At 39.0% G+C, this 15,027-nt stretch overlaps 1 protein-coding gene across 1 annotated transcript; it reads right to left on the minus strand.

Moving 5' to 3' along the window:
- Window positions 1-758: 758 nt before the first annotated feature.
- LOC137742897 (putative F-box protein At4g22030) lies at window positions 759-2,208 on the minus strand. The gene has a single exon (XM_068482839.2). The coding sequence runs from the start codon at window positions 2,154-2,156 to the stop codon at window positions 879-881; it is 1,278 nt and encodes a 425-aa protein (XP_068338940.2). The 5' UTR covers window positions 2,157-2,208; the 3' UTR covers window positions 759-878.
- Between the last annotated feature and the right edge of the window lie 12,819 nt (window positions 2,209-15,027).

A 15,027-nucleotide genomic window follows, 5' to 3' on the forward strand; every position in this document is an offset into this window, starting at 1 on the left:
AACATATATATGCATTATTTATACCTTTTAAGTAAGATATAAAGCTTAACTAAAAGGTACAAAAACATCCCATTTATAGGTGTTTCTTTAATTTTATAATCTACCTGTATAAGCAAGACACATTATTTAACGGATTGTTTTAAATTGGCTAATAGATGTAAGCACAAGGACCAATTTGGCCAAATTAAAAACACAGGAACTAAATTGGCCGATAGAGTAAAACACAAGGACCATTTTGCCTTTTTTTTTTTTTTTTTTTTTTTTTTTTTTTTTTTTTTTTTTTTTTTTTTTCGAGACAGGTTGATTATAAAACAGAACTATCATATAGGAAGATAAATACAATTATCTATGATATAAGTTGATTATAAAAATCAAAAATAAAATCTATAAATAGAGTTTAAAGCAATAGTAAGAACAAGAAATAACAACAAAAAAAAATGGGAATTTTAACGAAACACTCCCAGTATTGTTCACTTTTAACGAAAAACCACATTTTTTTCCCTTTCCCTGATACTTTCCACTACACCTTTATTTGTCATTTTTCATTAAAACTAAAGATTTTTTGGACTTTTCATTAGTTTTCTTTAAAAAAAATTAAGAATAAGAAGAAATAATTAAAAAGATAATTAGGAAGAAATTTATTTTTTATAATAAATTTTAACATTAAAGAGATAATTATTATTTATAATAAAATTATTCTAAAATATGGGATTTGACTTGTTTTAATAAATTGAACTATTCCTAATGTACTAAATAAATTGATCTTGGAAGTATAATTCTTCATTGAATAAAGACTTGTATTTTATCAAAAAGGAGAAAGACTGTAATTTGTCCAATTTCCAATTGTGTTCTAGCTAAATATACAAAACCAAAATTAATCAAAAAAGCTTGCTTGCAAACTCCTCTTTGACCTGCTTCAACCTGGAAGCCAAAGACTCAGAACTCGCCAGATCTCTGAGCTCCGAAATGCTCCTTCCGAGCTGAAGCGCCACTTTCACTTCGAACACCTCGCCATTCTCCCTCTCCCCCCCAACCTCCCCTTCCTTCAACGCCGACTCAATCGTCTCCTCCATCAGCTTAAAAAACCCAGCAGAACTCCTATACATCTCAAACACCATCCCCACCTGCCCGCCGTGCTCCAAACTATTCACCACCAAACCCAAGCCCCCACAAACCACAGCTAGCACCGCACCCCACCACCCAACAAACCCACCACACCCTACAACCCCCGCCCCAGCCGCCGCAAACCCGGTCAGCATTGGTCCACACATTGCGAGAATCTTGTTCACCTTCAGCACCACATTGCTGAGCCTCACGTATTCCGCACCATCTTTTCCTCTCACCACACCCAACAAGCTCTTCATTTCCTTCTCCAACTTCTCATCCCACCCGTTCCTCTCTGCCTCCTCCTCGCCCGCCTTCTCATGCTCAGTCTCATGCTCCTCCGGCCACCACTCAGCGGGCTCCACGTGGGAAGGGAACTTCTCGATCATGGTTCCCAAAAGAGGAAGCGGGTAGGCCTTGTCCAATGCCAGCACCTTCTCCATTGCAAGTTTCACATCGTTTGAAGTCGGAGTTTTCAGAAACAGCGTCGTCTTGATCTCTTGATGAAGCCGTTTGAACAGCCTCGAAGCGTTTCTCTGTTCTTCCGCCAGCTGGGAAGGCTGGATTTTGTTCATCACCAGCAGAATCCCGGTGACGGAAATGTAGAGGAGGCCTGCAGAGAGCTTGAGGGGCAGAATGGACGCTCCGGATACTGCCGCTGATGCGAATCCGGCCATGATAGCCGCCGTGGCTGTCATTCCGTTCACGGAGTTCAAAAGTAGGGCGTTCCAGTTGTCCCTCTGAGCACATATGTTCTTATGCATTTCTGCTCTGTCAGACACAATCTCCATTACTGCGTACAGCTCTTGCACCAAATTCGAATCCGAATTTGGTTCGTTACGATTTGATTTTTTCTTGTTTCCGAATTTCGGGTTGTGTTCTAAATCAGTTGAAGTAGCTGCTAGATTTAATTCATTCACAAGGAGCTGTCTAGGAACTGAGAGAGAGGATGATTTTTGGAATTTTGGTGTGTGAAGAGCGGCTCTTGTGTTTCTAAACGTAGCTGAAGAAAAACGAGAAGAAGAACAAAAAGAAGATTGAAGCGTAGCCATCGAGAAATGCTGCAAAATTGGTAGGGTTTGCCACTCTGCTATCAAACTTGAGATTGATGGTGTTTTGTGAGGAATTGGTTGAGATTTTATAGAGAGGGAATTGAGAAAGTACCACGAAATGGGCGTGGGGTTTTTAAAGTAATTCTGGTTTTGTGTTTGACTCATGCTTTTACCTTTTGAGTTTGACCATTTACTTAGAAAATAAAGTTTTGTACTTGCGCAGATACTCCTTGTGAGGATTTTGGGATTATGTAAATCGTGTTCGTTCAGCGTATATTTTGGGGTCAAAAATTATTTTAAATATTTTTATTAAATAAACATAAAAAATACATGATAAAAATTAACCGCATGATATATGATGAACAGACACGATTCACAAATTCTCGAAATTATAAGAGGAACCCGCTAGGATCCGGACTCGTAAGTTTGGGGCTTGAGAGAGTCAAATTTTGAACACTCTTATAGGTTGTCTTGTGGTCCATGTCTCTACAGACGACTTCTACAGACGACTACGAACCAATTAAAAATGTAATTGACTTATTGCATGTGTTGCATGCCAATGTAACAGTCTTCACTTTTCAATTGAGAGTGAAAAGTTTGGTCCAAGGTTTAACTCGGGGTTTGGTGATCTACTACTAACATGTGAAACTAATCTCAACTTAAATCACCTGTGTTGATGTAGAATTGAGTTAATATCGGATCAACTTAGATCTGACCTTAAAAGTATACAACCACACAAGAACAGAAGATATATCGTGATTCACCCTGAGTTGAGGCTAAGTCCACGTTGGTCTAGCCTCTAGTTTTACTAAGTAAATGTAGGTAACATTATACATGGAGACTTGTTGGCTTTGAGAGAGTAAACAGGCTAGAGTTCCCTTCTCTAGTGAGGGTGAGGGGGCCCTTTTATAAACAAAGGGGTTGCCTTCGCCTTTTACACCGCTCATGTCTGCTAAATAGTGAGGCTCAAATAATAACCTGCAAGACCAATAGGTGTGGAGTTCTATTACAAAAAAGCATGGGTGAAATTATAAAAAAAAGACACTAAATATTAAGTTATTGTTACAATTTATATTAACATAGTGTGATTGTCTAAATCTTATGTAGAGAAAATTTAGATTCCTACTAGACTTTGCATTACTTGGGGAGCAAGTTAATCTCTCCCTCTTATTCCTATAAATAAAGGTCCTAGGCATAAGGAATATTAATCACATAATCCTCAAGCCCTTTTCTTCTCTATCTCTTTCCTTTCTTCTCTATTCAAATTTAGGTCTCTCAAGTGGTTATGTATGTTACAACCATCCGCGAATGTCTACCGGGTGGTTATGTATATTACGACCATTCGCTCTATCGAGGCACACATATGGCCAACTCAACCGCCAAGCTTGCATTGGAAACTATGTTGTGGCATGACCACTTAGGACACCCATGACGAACTATGATGTGCCGTATTCTTAAAAAAAAAAAAATTCATGGGCATCCCTTTCCCTGATGTATGGACATTGTTCATCTTTGCATTTCATGCGAAACATGTTCATTGGACAAGTTGCTTACTCATCAATTCACGAACAAGATTCGAACAGATCCTTCATCTTTTCTACAGCAAATTCAAAGGAATATTTGTGGATTGATCCAACTAGCGGACCAATTAAATAATTTATGGTTTGGTTGACATATCAAAACATTGGTAACATGTTTATCCACACACAACACCGCTTTTCTAGGCTTCTAGCACCAATATTAGGTTATGGGCTCACCACCCCGATTATGCCATAAAGTCTAGAAGATTGGATAATGTTGGAGAGTTTACGGCGAAGAGTTCGATAGTTATTGCATTTCCCTTGGGTACATAAGTTGAAGACTTAATTCCTTATGTTCACACCCAAACAATCTCATAGAAACCATTCATTAACGCCTTTACATGATTGTATGGATCTTGGTAGTGAGTGGACTAAGCTTCCAGTTTTCTGCATGCTATTTTTGGCATTATTGTTGGTTATTGGGTATGAACCTAATGTTTCGTTTATATGCGTTTGGATGTGCATTATATGCGCCAATTGTGCCGTCAATGTGAAATCCCGTTCCCAGATTTCACTATTTAAAATTACGTATCTCATATGTAGTATTCATATTTGTAGTTTCAACGCGTTTATATTTACGATGTATAAAAATTTTATTCCATAAGTAAAAAGACGAAATTGCCCCTATTGTGTTAAACAATATTCTTTGTGGACGTACTTGATATTTTTATAATTTTTCATATTTCTTTGCATATATAGATAGTACGTGTCGATACAAACGCGTGGGCGCAAACACAATTTAAATTGGAGTTATAACGAATGAGTTATTAACGAACAAAGTTAAGGGTAAAATGGTCATATAATTATTAAATTTGGAAGGCTCCAAATTTGTTGGAGCAGGAATGGCTGGGATGAAGCCACGTGTGTGGCAGTGATGGAAAGGTGAGAAGAGAAAGGAGGTGTGAAACTACCCAATCAGGGAGAAAAAGGAAGGGGGAAAGAAGGGAAATGAGATGGAGAAGAACCAGATCTCAAAACCTTTGACCCAAAGAACCCGGTTCCTTTATAATTTCCAACGCCGATTCCTGCATTTTTTCGGTGATCCAAGGCTCGCCACCACCTACAATCTACTCAGCGTCGCCTAAGCTTCCATTTCCACCCAAACTCGACGGCGATTGGACACAATTTCACGACGAACAATCGTCATCTTCTCCGGCACCCACAGCTGAGATACGTCACTCTGGCAAGCTTCACCATCGAGGACCACTACCAAAAGACTCATCTCAACCCCAGGAGCAAGGCCCAAGCATTGGATGAGGCATCGAAGTTCGTTTTGGTGACGAATTGAAGCTCACCCTTTTCGGGGTTTCCGACACTTCGAGGGATTTTCTGGCCACTTCCCAGCCAAACTAGGCTTCAGCCTAAGTATGAAAAATGTTCCTCTCCTTGAGTTGCACATTTTTGCAAAATTTGGTGAATTTTAGTGTTGGTCAAAATTTGGGGTTTCCGTTCGCCAGAAACTGCCACCCGCGACGGCGCATGACTAGTGGGTCTACACTGCTTTTTAAATTAAATTTGATGTTCTGATATCAAATTTGGTAACTGTTTGATATAGTTTGATAGTTTAAACCTAGTATGAATATTACGCCACTTGACCATTTTGTGATTCGACGATCCAACCGTTGGATCGTCACCAAACCTTAATACGTTATAGTACATAATATTTAAGGACCATAGGAATTGACGGATTGGGAATCCAACGTTCAAATCTTCCCAAAATAAATTTCTAAGTTTGTAAAACCAAACATTGATAGCAACCTAATTATAGCACTTGGTGGAGATCCGACCGTTGGATCGTTCTGAAATTTTAGAATATTGTTCTAGAAGATAAATGAGACCCTTGGGAAGTTACGGATTGAAAATCGATGGGTGGATGTTCCAGATTGACTTGTATAGGGTTTGGACTCCACCTTTGACAAAGACTTGACTTTTGGTCAATATGCTATGAATTGATCTTAAATATTAAAATCAGTATTCTAGAGACTATGTAGGGCTTAGTGGGCCTATATTGGTTAGTGAGTTATCCCAGATAATATATACATCGGTTTACGTGTATGGGATGTCATATTGTGATATATATATATATATATATATATATATATATATATATATATGTGTGTGTGTGTGTGTGTGTGTGTGTGTGTTTATTTATCTTCTTAATAATGTGAATGATAAGTATGGTAAATGTTATGACAATGTGATCCTAGAATCCTATTAGAAGTATTCTGTAGAACTTATATGCTTGTGTGACATTTTAGTTGGTGGCCATGAGAAGTTGATGGTGTAGGTGACTACGTTGTAACTCATAGGGGTTAAGGTATGGGTCGGTTGTGTGTTGAATTTACTACACCATGTAGCAGTGGTACATGGATTGTCTTGCTTGGTATATCCGTGATGGAAGACCATACGTTTTTTGGGGTGATCATGATTGGTATATCCGCAATGGGTGATCATCGCCTGCACGATTAGACTATGCTTATGGTTTCACTTGGTATATCCGCGATGGGGGACCATACGCATTCTAGGAGTGATCATGTTTGGTATATCCACAATGGGTGATCACTACCTAGAGCTAAAGGATACATTCATGCTTGGTATATCCGCAATGGGGGACTGTTAGGGGTGATCATACTTGGTATATCCGCGATGGGTGATCACTGCCTACGTTATTAGAATATGCATATGGTTTTGCTTGGTTTATCCACGATAGTGGACCATACTGTCACATCTCAGTCTCGACTCTATCGTAACACGATATTGTCTGCTTTGGGCCCCGGCCACGCCCTCACGGTTTTGTTTCTGGGAACTCACACGAGAACTTCCCAAGGGGGTCACCCATCCTGGGAATGCTTTCACCCAAACTCGCTTAACTTCGAAGTTCTGATGGAACCCGAAGTCAGTGAGTTCCAAAAATAACTCATGTTATAGGAGGTGGGCATGTACATATAAGGCACATCACCCCTTCTCCGTTGGTCGATGTAGGATGCTACACATACACATTCTATGAGTGATCATGCTTGGTATATCCGTGATGGGTGATCACTACCTAGAGTTAGGATGCAGTCCTGCTTGGTATATTCGTAATGGGGGACCATACGTATTTCAAGGGTGATCATGCTTGGTATATCCGCGATGAGTGATCACTGCCTGCACGCTTAGATTATGCGTATGGTTCTGCTTGGTATATCCGCAATGAAGGACCATAAGCATACTAGGGGTGATGATGATTGGTTGTACTTGGAACATTTCGGTAGGTGCCATATTTTAGTTGGATTTCGTTGAGTGGTCCGGATTCCTTGCTCTTGCATTTTCATAAGGTTAGTCCGACCCTAGATTTGAGTGAATGGGGAGTAACCACTGTAGACCTTGTGAATATAAATGAAATTCACCATGTTATTACTTATAATCCAAGTAGGGATTTATGTAGAGTTCTTTAATTAAATTCATGAAATGATATGTTATTTCATTGATTGATTAACGTAGTTAGACGTTAATATCGTGCACCTTTGATTCATGGATTTGATTAATTGACGTGATTGTGGAGTGTCGTGGGATATGATTGTTATTATTATGAATAGATTAGTAGATCAATGTGGATTGAGAATAATATTGTGTTTCGTTGGTTCTTTGATATGCTACATGTTGTGAATTAAGGTATCATGATGAAAACATAATGAATTATATGATGGATGGAATGGAAATCTTGAATGTCATGTGGGTTTGTTATGTAGCTCTGGACCTAGTAGTTTCATGCTTGTCAAGTTCTAATGATTGATTGAGGAATGTTCATATTGTTATATATGTCGAATTGTTGCAAATGGTGAACTACAAATGGCTTGATCCCTATCTAGGGTACGTAAGCAGTCTAACGAGGAAGTTAGATACAACCATAAAGTATACAAAAAATTACTATGCGATTCAATTCTTGAGTTATGCTTTGCCATATCCCGGAGGCAGGGTAAGTTAGAGATACGGGTATTTGGAGACGTCAAATGTCGATCCTGGACGAATGTCGGGATTGGGGCATGACAGCCATGGTACCAATATGAGACTTACAAAATGATGTGAATCTATGTTGATTATGATTCTTCCTCAAACTTTGTAGAGCCCTTGCTAGGCGATCCATTTTTTGCTAGTGTGTGGATTATCACTTCGATGAGACAGTATTCTCGTTGTTAGGGCTAGATAAGAATGTCAACGTTCTTGAAGAACAACACAAATTATCATGGATGTCCCCACTATGTTTCATCTCGATCCTCATATTCTAATCATCATAATATTGCTCCAGATGCAAAGGTGAAAAGATCACAGATACCCAGCTGTGAAAAATACCTCTGAAAATGGTATAATGCTGGAAGTTTCATATCTAAGTGTAATTGGCGTTTATTGTACTTAGCTCAAAGCACAAGATTGGACATCTCCTTTGCTGATACACTTTTGGTAAGATACAACATTGTGCCTACATGCCACTACCAAATTGGTGTTAAAAGGGTTTTTTTTATTACCTTAAAGGTACTACGGATTTGGTTTTATTCTCTCCATATGCATCTCAGAATGAATCAACCACCCTTGTTTTTAGCTATGATGCTTACCTTAGGGATTATGCTAACATAGACTATCTTAGAATCCAAACGGATTATGCTTACCTTATAGGATATGCTGACACAGACTATCCACACAAGGCAAACAAATTAATGCTTTACCATTAGAAACATCACAATATCCTAGAGGTCTTTGAACCACGAGCTCTTTACCTTGCATGAAGCCACACGTGTGCATTGTAATACCCTGAAGAAAAAAAAAATTAAAATATGTGATTATGTGGAAATTTTTTTTCAGAAAGTGAAATGACTAAAATGTCCATCGTTGACTAAACGAACGTGTAGGCACAAACCGTTTGTGAAACGGAGTTATAACAAATGAGATATGAACGAGCGAAGTTAGGGGTGAAATGGTCATTTGACCATAATGTGGATTTCTCTAGAAATTGTGAGGTGCCACGTGTATGGCAGCGGCTGGGAGAGAAATCAGCACTACCCAATCAGAAAACGAGGAAGGAGGGAAAACAGAGAACAAGGAAATGAGAGTGAGAACCAGGTCCTCCCTTTGACCCGCGTGACCCGACCTGTTTCCGGTGGTTTTCGTCAGTTTTTCCGGCAAACCACATCAATCAAACTTTGGGAAATCACTCCATGGTCTTCCTTTTACCTAATCCACCCCAAATTTCATACAAAATTGGCCTTGATTGTGTGAAAACCGCATGGGCGTGCGGCGGGTTCAAGGACAGCGATCGGCCAATTTTGAAAACCCACCACCACCAATAGACTCTCCTCAACGTCAGGAACAAAGCCCATGCATTGGTTGGGGGCATCAGAGCTATTTTAGAGTTGAATCAAGAACACCCAATTTCAAGGGTTTCTGACAGGTTTGTGTGAAATTGGGGGTTTTCCCAGCTGAATTGGACGTCGGCCCAGGTATGAAAATTGCTCCCCTAGTTAAGATCTTCATTTTTGTAAATTTTTATAATTTTTTGAAATAGTTGAATTTTCCAGCGAGTCAGGGTAGCCAACCTCCACCCGCGGCGGCGCGTGGCCAGAGGGCCGTCGATGCTATTTTTAGGCTAAATTAGATGCCTTGAATTCAGTTGTGATATTCGGATGACGTAGGTTGATCGTTTGAACCTGAATTCACCACGATACATTACTAGGTCATTATATGAACCGATGATCCGACCGTTGGATCGTCACCAAACTTTGATACCTTATCGTATGTAATATTTGAGAACCTTAGGAACTTACAGATTGAGAATTTGACATGTGGATCTTCCCAAATTGGATTTGCAAGTTTGTAAAATAAAATGTTGACCACCACTTGATTTCGTGATTGGCGGAGATCCGACCGTTGGATCAGAATGAAATTTTCGTATGTTGTTCTAGAAGTGTAAGGTGAACTACAAATGGCTTAATCCCTTCGTTTAGGGTACGTAGGCAGTCTAACCAGGATGTTAGATGCAACCATAAATTAAACAAAATGATTATTTTCTTTTTGTATGGTTAGTTAGAATTATAATTAACCATTGTTTTATTGTGGCCTATTTGTATGTTTTGCTTCCGAATTAGAAATTTTGGGTCGTTACATAGTGGTATCAGAGCGAGCGATCCTACTTTCAATTTGTTATACTCTTGAATTCTTCTTGTGTTGAATTATGAAATGCAATGTGAATGCATTATTTCATAATTTTTGTGAATAAAGTGCTATGGAAATTACGATTTGCATTGTTAGTGCATTATTCATAATTTCTGTGATTAATGTGGCATTAATGTGAAATACATATGTTTTATGAATCTCACACTGACGGGAGAGTGAATATATATTTATATTCTCTTGTTTTGATGATGTGAAATATGATTGTAGTGATATTGCAATATTTCATAAGTTTTGTGCATCTTGAGGCATTAATGCGAATTATGATATGCATTGTGATTGCATTATTTCATAATTGTTGGGAAATAAGTGGCATCCAGGTGATATATATATATATATATATATATATATATATATATATATGGTGGACCACTCACGTATGTGGCAGGGCGCAATTTCCATGGCGATTATGGAGTTTTGTGAGTGGAAATTATGAATTGCATTGTGGCTACAATATTTCATAAATTCTATGGATATGTGAGATACATATATGTATTTTGAATTACTCACGTATGTGGTTGTGAGTGCAGGTTCCTAGGGATTGTGAATGCAAGTTCCCTAGATGATTTTGATGACCTGAGAGTGAAAGGGACTATGAGGTTCCCTTGGGTTTCAATCCCCTAAACCTTCAAAGGGTGTTATACGGTCGGGCTACTCCTATGGGATAGTCTATGTGGTATGGCCATTGGAAACGGACACTCCTAGATTGAGAGTTACTCGGAGTGAGAAGCACCATGCACTGCCTTGGGTTTCGATCCCCTAAACCTCTGGAGGCCTACATGGCCAGACTTGTATCATATCCCGTGGGGAGGGTACTTGGTTCTGGGGTGTAGGATTAAATGGACACTCTCATTGCCCTACTTCGTGCTGTTGTGGTCAGATTAAAGTGAGGGTAATCGGCCGCGGGATCGGTCATCAGGTTGGATTATGTTGGCACCAGAGTTCTAAGAGGGAATTGTGGTGATGGCTGTGTATAGCCAATAATGGTAAGTGATTTTACCAGTGATTGTGATTTGAAATTCCAATGGTTTTGGCTATAATTTCTTATATTTGATTTGCCAATTTAAATGGTTTGGCATGAAATTGTGATTTTTGCCTAGCCACTAATGGTTATGGCTTGGTATTTTGGTATTTATTTGGCCGATGATCGTTATGACTTGAACTTATGATATTTGTTTTTCCATGGATGAAAATGGCAATAACGGTAAGTGGTTTTACCAATAGTAAATGTGGTTTGGAATTCTGATATTTATTTGGCCAATGAGGGTTACGACTAGAATTTATGATATTTGTTTTGCCGAGGATGAATATGGCAAAAATTTTCTGATGTTTGATATCGCCAGTGATTGTGGCTAGAAATTTTGAGGAAGAATCGTGGTAACGGTTACATATAGCCAATGATGGTAAGTGGTTTTACCAATAATTGTGATTGGAAATTCCAATGATTTTGGTTGGAATTTCTAATATTTGATTTGCCAATTCTAATGGGTTGGCTTGAAATTGTGATATTTATTTAGCCACTGATGATTATGGCTTGAAATTTTAATATTTATTTGGCTGACGATGGTTACGGCTGGGAATTTATGATAATTGTTTTGCCAATGATGAATAAGGCAATGATGGTAAGTAGTTTACCAATGATTGTGATTATGATGCTAGTATTTATCTAACCAACGGTAGATGTGGTTGATAATATACTATTTATTTAGGCCTGAGGATTATGGCTTGATGATTGGTATTATTTTTGCCAATGTGTATGGCTAGAATTTTCGATATTTATTCTACCAATGAGCGTGGTAGGAAACTTGAGTATAAATGATTACTTCGTGGAAGTACTTATTTTTGGGGCTTGAATAAAATCATAGACTGAGGTTATGATTTTATTCACTTAAAAACGAAATGGTGGAATTAGCGTTACTTCCTTTTAGTTATTCGAGGGAAGAAATCTCGAGGACGAGATTTATTTTAATGGGGGTCGAATGTAATACCCTGAAGAAAAAAAAAATTAAATATTTGATTATGTGGAAACTTTTTTTTTCAGAAAGTGAAATGACTAAAATGTCCATCGTTGACTAAACGTAATAATACGAGGACGTATTTTAACCTCATATATTTTATCATTTTTCATGGCATATTTGGATAGAGCTCAATCTTACGAACGTGTAGGCGCAAACCGTTTGTGAAACAGAATTAGAACGAATGAGATATGAACGAGTGAAGTTAGGGGTGAAATAGTCATTTAACCATAATCTGGATTTCTCCAGAAATTGTTAGGTGCCATGTGTATGGCAATGGCTGGGAGAGAAATGGGCACTGCCCAATCAAAAAACGGGGGAGGAAGGAAAGGAGGGTGAGAACCGGGTCCTCCTTTTGACCCGCGTGACCCTACCCGTTTCCTTTGTCTTCTCTGGTGTTTTTCGTCGGTTTTTCCGACGAACCACATCAATCAAACCTTGGGAAATCACTCCATGGCCTTCCCTCTACCTAATTCACCCCAAATTTTATACAAATGTGTGAAAACCGCACGGGCGTGGACGGGTTCAAGGACGGTGATCGGTCGATTTCGAAAGCCTCACTATCAACCACCACCACTAATAGACTCTCCTCAACCTCAGGAACAAAGCACATGCATTGGTTAGGGCGTCGGAGCTGTTTTAAAGTCGAGTCAAGAACACCCAATTTCAAGGGTTTTCAATGGGTTTGAGTGAAAGTGGGGGTTTTCCCGATCGAATTGGACTTGGCCCAGGTATGGAAATTGCTCCCCTAGTTGAGATCTTCATTTTTGTAAATTTTTAGAATTTTTTGAAATAGTTGAATTTTCTGGGGAGTCAAGGCGGCTGACCGCCACGGGTGGCGGCACGTGGCCAGAGGGTCGTCAATGCTATTTTTAGGCTAAATTAGATGCCTTGAATTTAGTAGTGATATTCGGATCACATAGGTTGATCATTTGAACCTAAATTCACCACGATACGTTACTAGGTCATTATATGAACCGACGATCTCCCCATTGGATCGTCACCAAACTTTGAGACCTTATCGTACGTAATATTTAAGGACCTTAGGAACTTACGGATCGAGAATCCGACATACGGATCTTCCCGAATTGGATTTGCAAGTTTGTAAAATAAAACATTGACCGCTACTTGATTTCGTGATTGGCGGAGATCCAACCGTTGGATCGGAATGAAATTTTCGTATGTTGTTCTAGAAGTGCAAGGTGAACTACGAATGACTTGATCCCTTCATTTAGGGTACTTAGGCAGTCTAACCAGGATGTTAGATGCAGCCATAAATTAAACGAAATGATTATATTTTTTTTTTGTTTGGTTAGTTAGAATTATAATTAACCATTGTTTTATTGTGGCCTACCTGTGTGTTTTGCTTCCGAATTAAAAATTTTAGGTCGTTACACGCATGAACCTTCGTTCAACATATTCGAAGCACTTGCAATTTTTCATCCATTGTTGAGTCCCAACAACAATCCATGGAAACAACATTGCATGTGTTAACCAGATCAAGCAATGACACATCAATGAAGTCAGAGCCAAGCATATTGCGTCCTTCTCATATTATCATGAGCATCAAAAGATTGAAGTCAAGCAAATATCCGATCCCAAGACAACCTTGCTGACCTCTTCACGAAGTCATTTCCGAAGTCAATCCTCCAAAAGCTTGTTTAAGGAATTGGTCTGCAAAAATTTTCTCATTTGCAACGCTTGTAGTTCTCAGGGGGAGTTTGTCGAACTCATGAGGAGTATCCTAAAATATACTCACTTGACTCTAATATATTTTTTTTCCCTTAGTTCGAACCTGACGAGGTTTTGACAAGGCACCCATTTTGCAATGGTCATAGCCTTGTGTGCATTTTCTACTACTTACCTCTTGAAGATGTTAAGTATTGACATGTTGCATTAACTCACCTCTTTCTTGTTAGACTATGGGTTTTCTCCTGTTGGGTTTTACCATAACCAAATTTTGGTGAGACTTACTCCCATATGTAATTTCTAAGTGAGACTCGCGTGTTTTCCAGCAGTGCCTACAAAACGTCAATTACTTTTACTTTCAGCCTAAAGATCTGATGCGACTACTACTTGAGTATTTACACACTAAAGAGTGAATGTTACAATTATTATTGGTATAGTGTAATTGTGTAAATTATAAATAGATATAATTCAGGAATCCTTCAATAGACTAAAGGGAGCGCCACAATTACTATTATCATTGGTAACTAATACAAATCAATATAATTTGAGAAGCATAATTCTTAGGTACTCACGAGTGAGTAGCCATATTATTGACTTAAGTACGTAATCCAACAGGAAAAAGACACGTGTCATTTAAACTTTCTGAAAAATTATCCAAACACCCATTATCATGATAACCAAACACACTCAATTTTCAACAAATCATATAACCAAACAATGACCTTTCTTCCTCACCAAAACCCACTACCAGACCGTCCAATCTCATGAAGATTGAAGGGTATTCAAAAGGAACCCTCCTCACCCGTCAAAACGAACCATTTTAATTTCCAGAAAACTCAATTTCATGAGTCCAAAAATATGGGTTCCTTTTGCACAGGGAGAATACTGTGGCTGGTTGTGATGGGGTGGAGTGGGATGTTTTCTCTTGTTTCTACCTTCATGTGAGATGCAGGTCCATGAATTCGGGCTAAGGGCGGTTTCTGGTGGTGGTGGGAAAGAACGATGCCTAGTGGTGCTGGGCGAGGGGCAGTGGCTGGTGGTGGTGGAATAGGACGATGTCCGGTGGTGGTTGGACAGTGGAAGAGGACCATGGTCGGCGGTGGTGGAAGAGGATCGTAGTTGGCGGTGGGAGGTGTGATTTTAAATGACGTGTCCTTTTATTATTGGACATTGTACATAAATCATTTGGTACTCCCGGGTGAGTATGCAAGTATTATCCATTTGAGAATATAATCATGTTTCATGACAATGATCGGCTTGGGATCAAGAGATAAATTTGTATTACATTGGATTAGAAAGGATAAGCATTCTTGATTGGGTACAAGTACCAAGTCCTGGGTTCGGCCCGGTATCACGAGTCTTGGGTTGCGGGGTTGCTGGTCG

The sequence above is a fragment of the Pyrus communis genome, chromosome 11 (assembly GCF_041283825.1).
Source record: "Pyrus communis isolate YQ-2024b chromosome 11, ASM4128382v1, whole genome shotgun sequence".
Lineage (NCBI taxonomy): Eukaryota > Viridiplantae > Streptophyta > Magnoliopsida > Rosales > Rosaceae > Pyrus > Pyrus communis.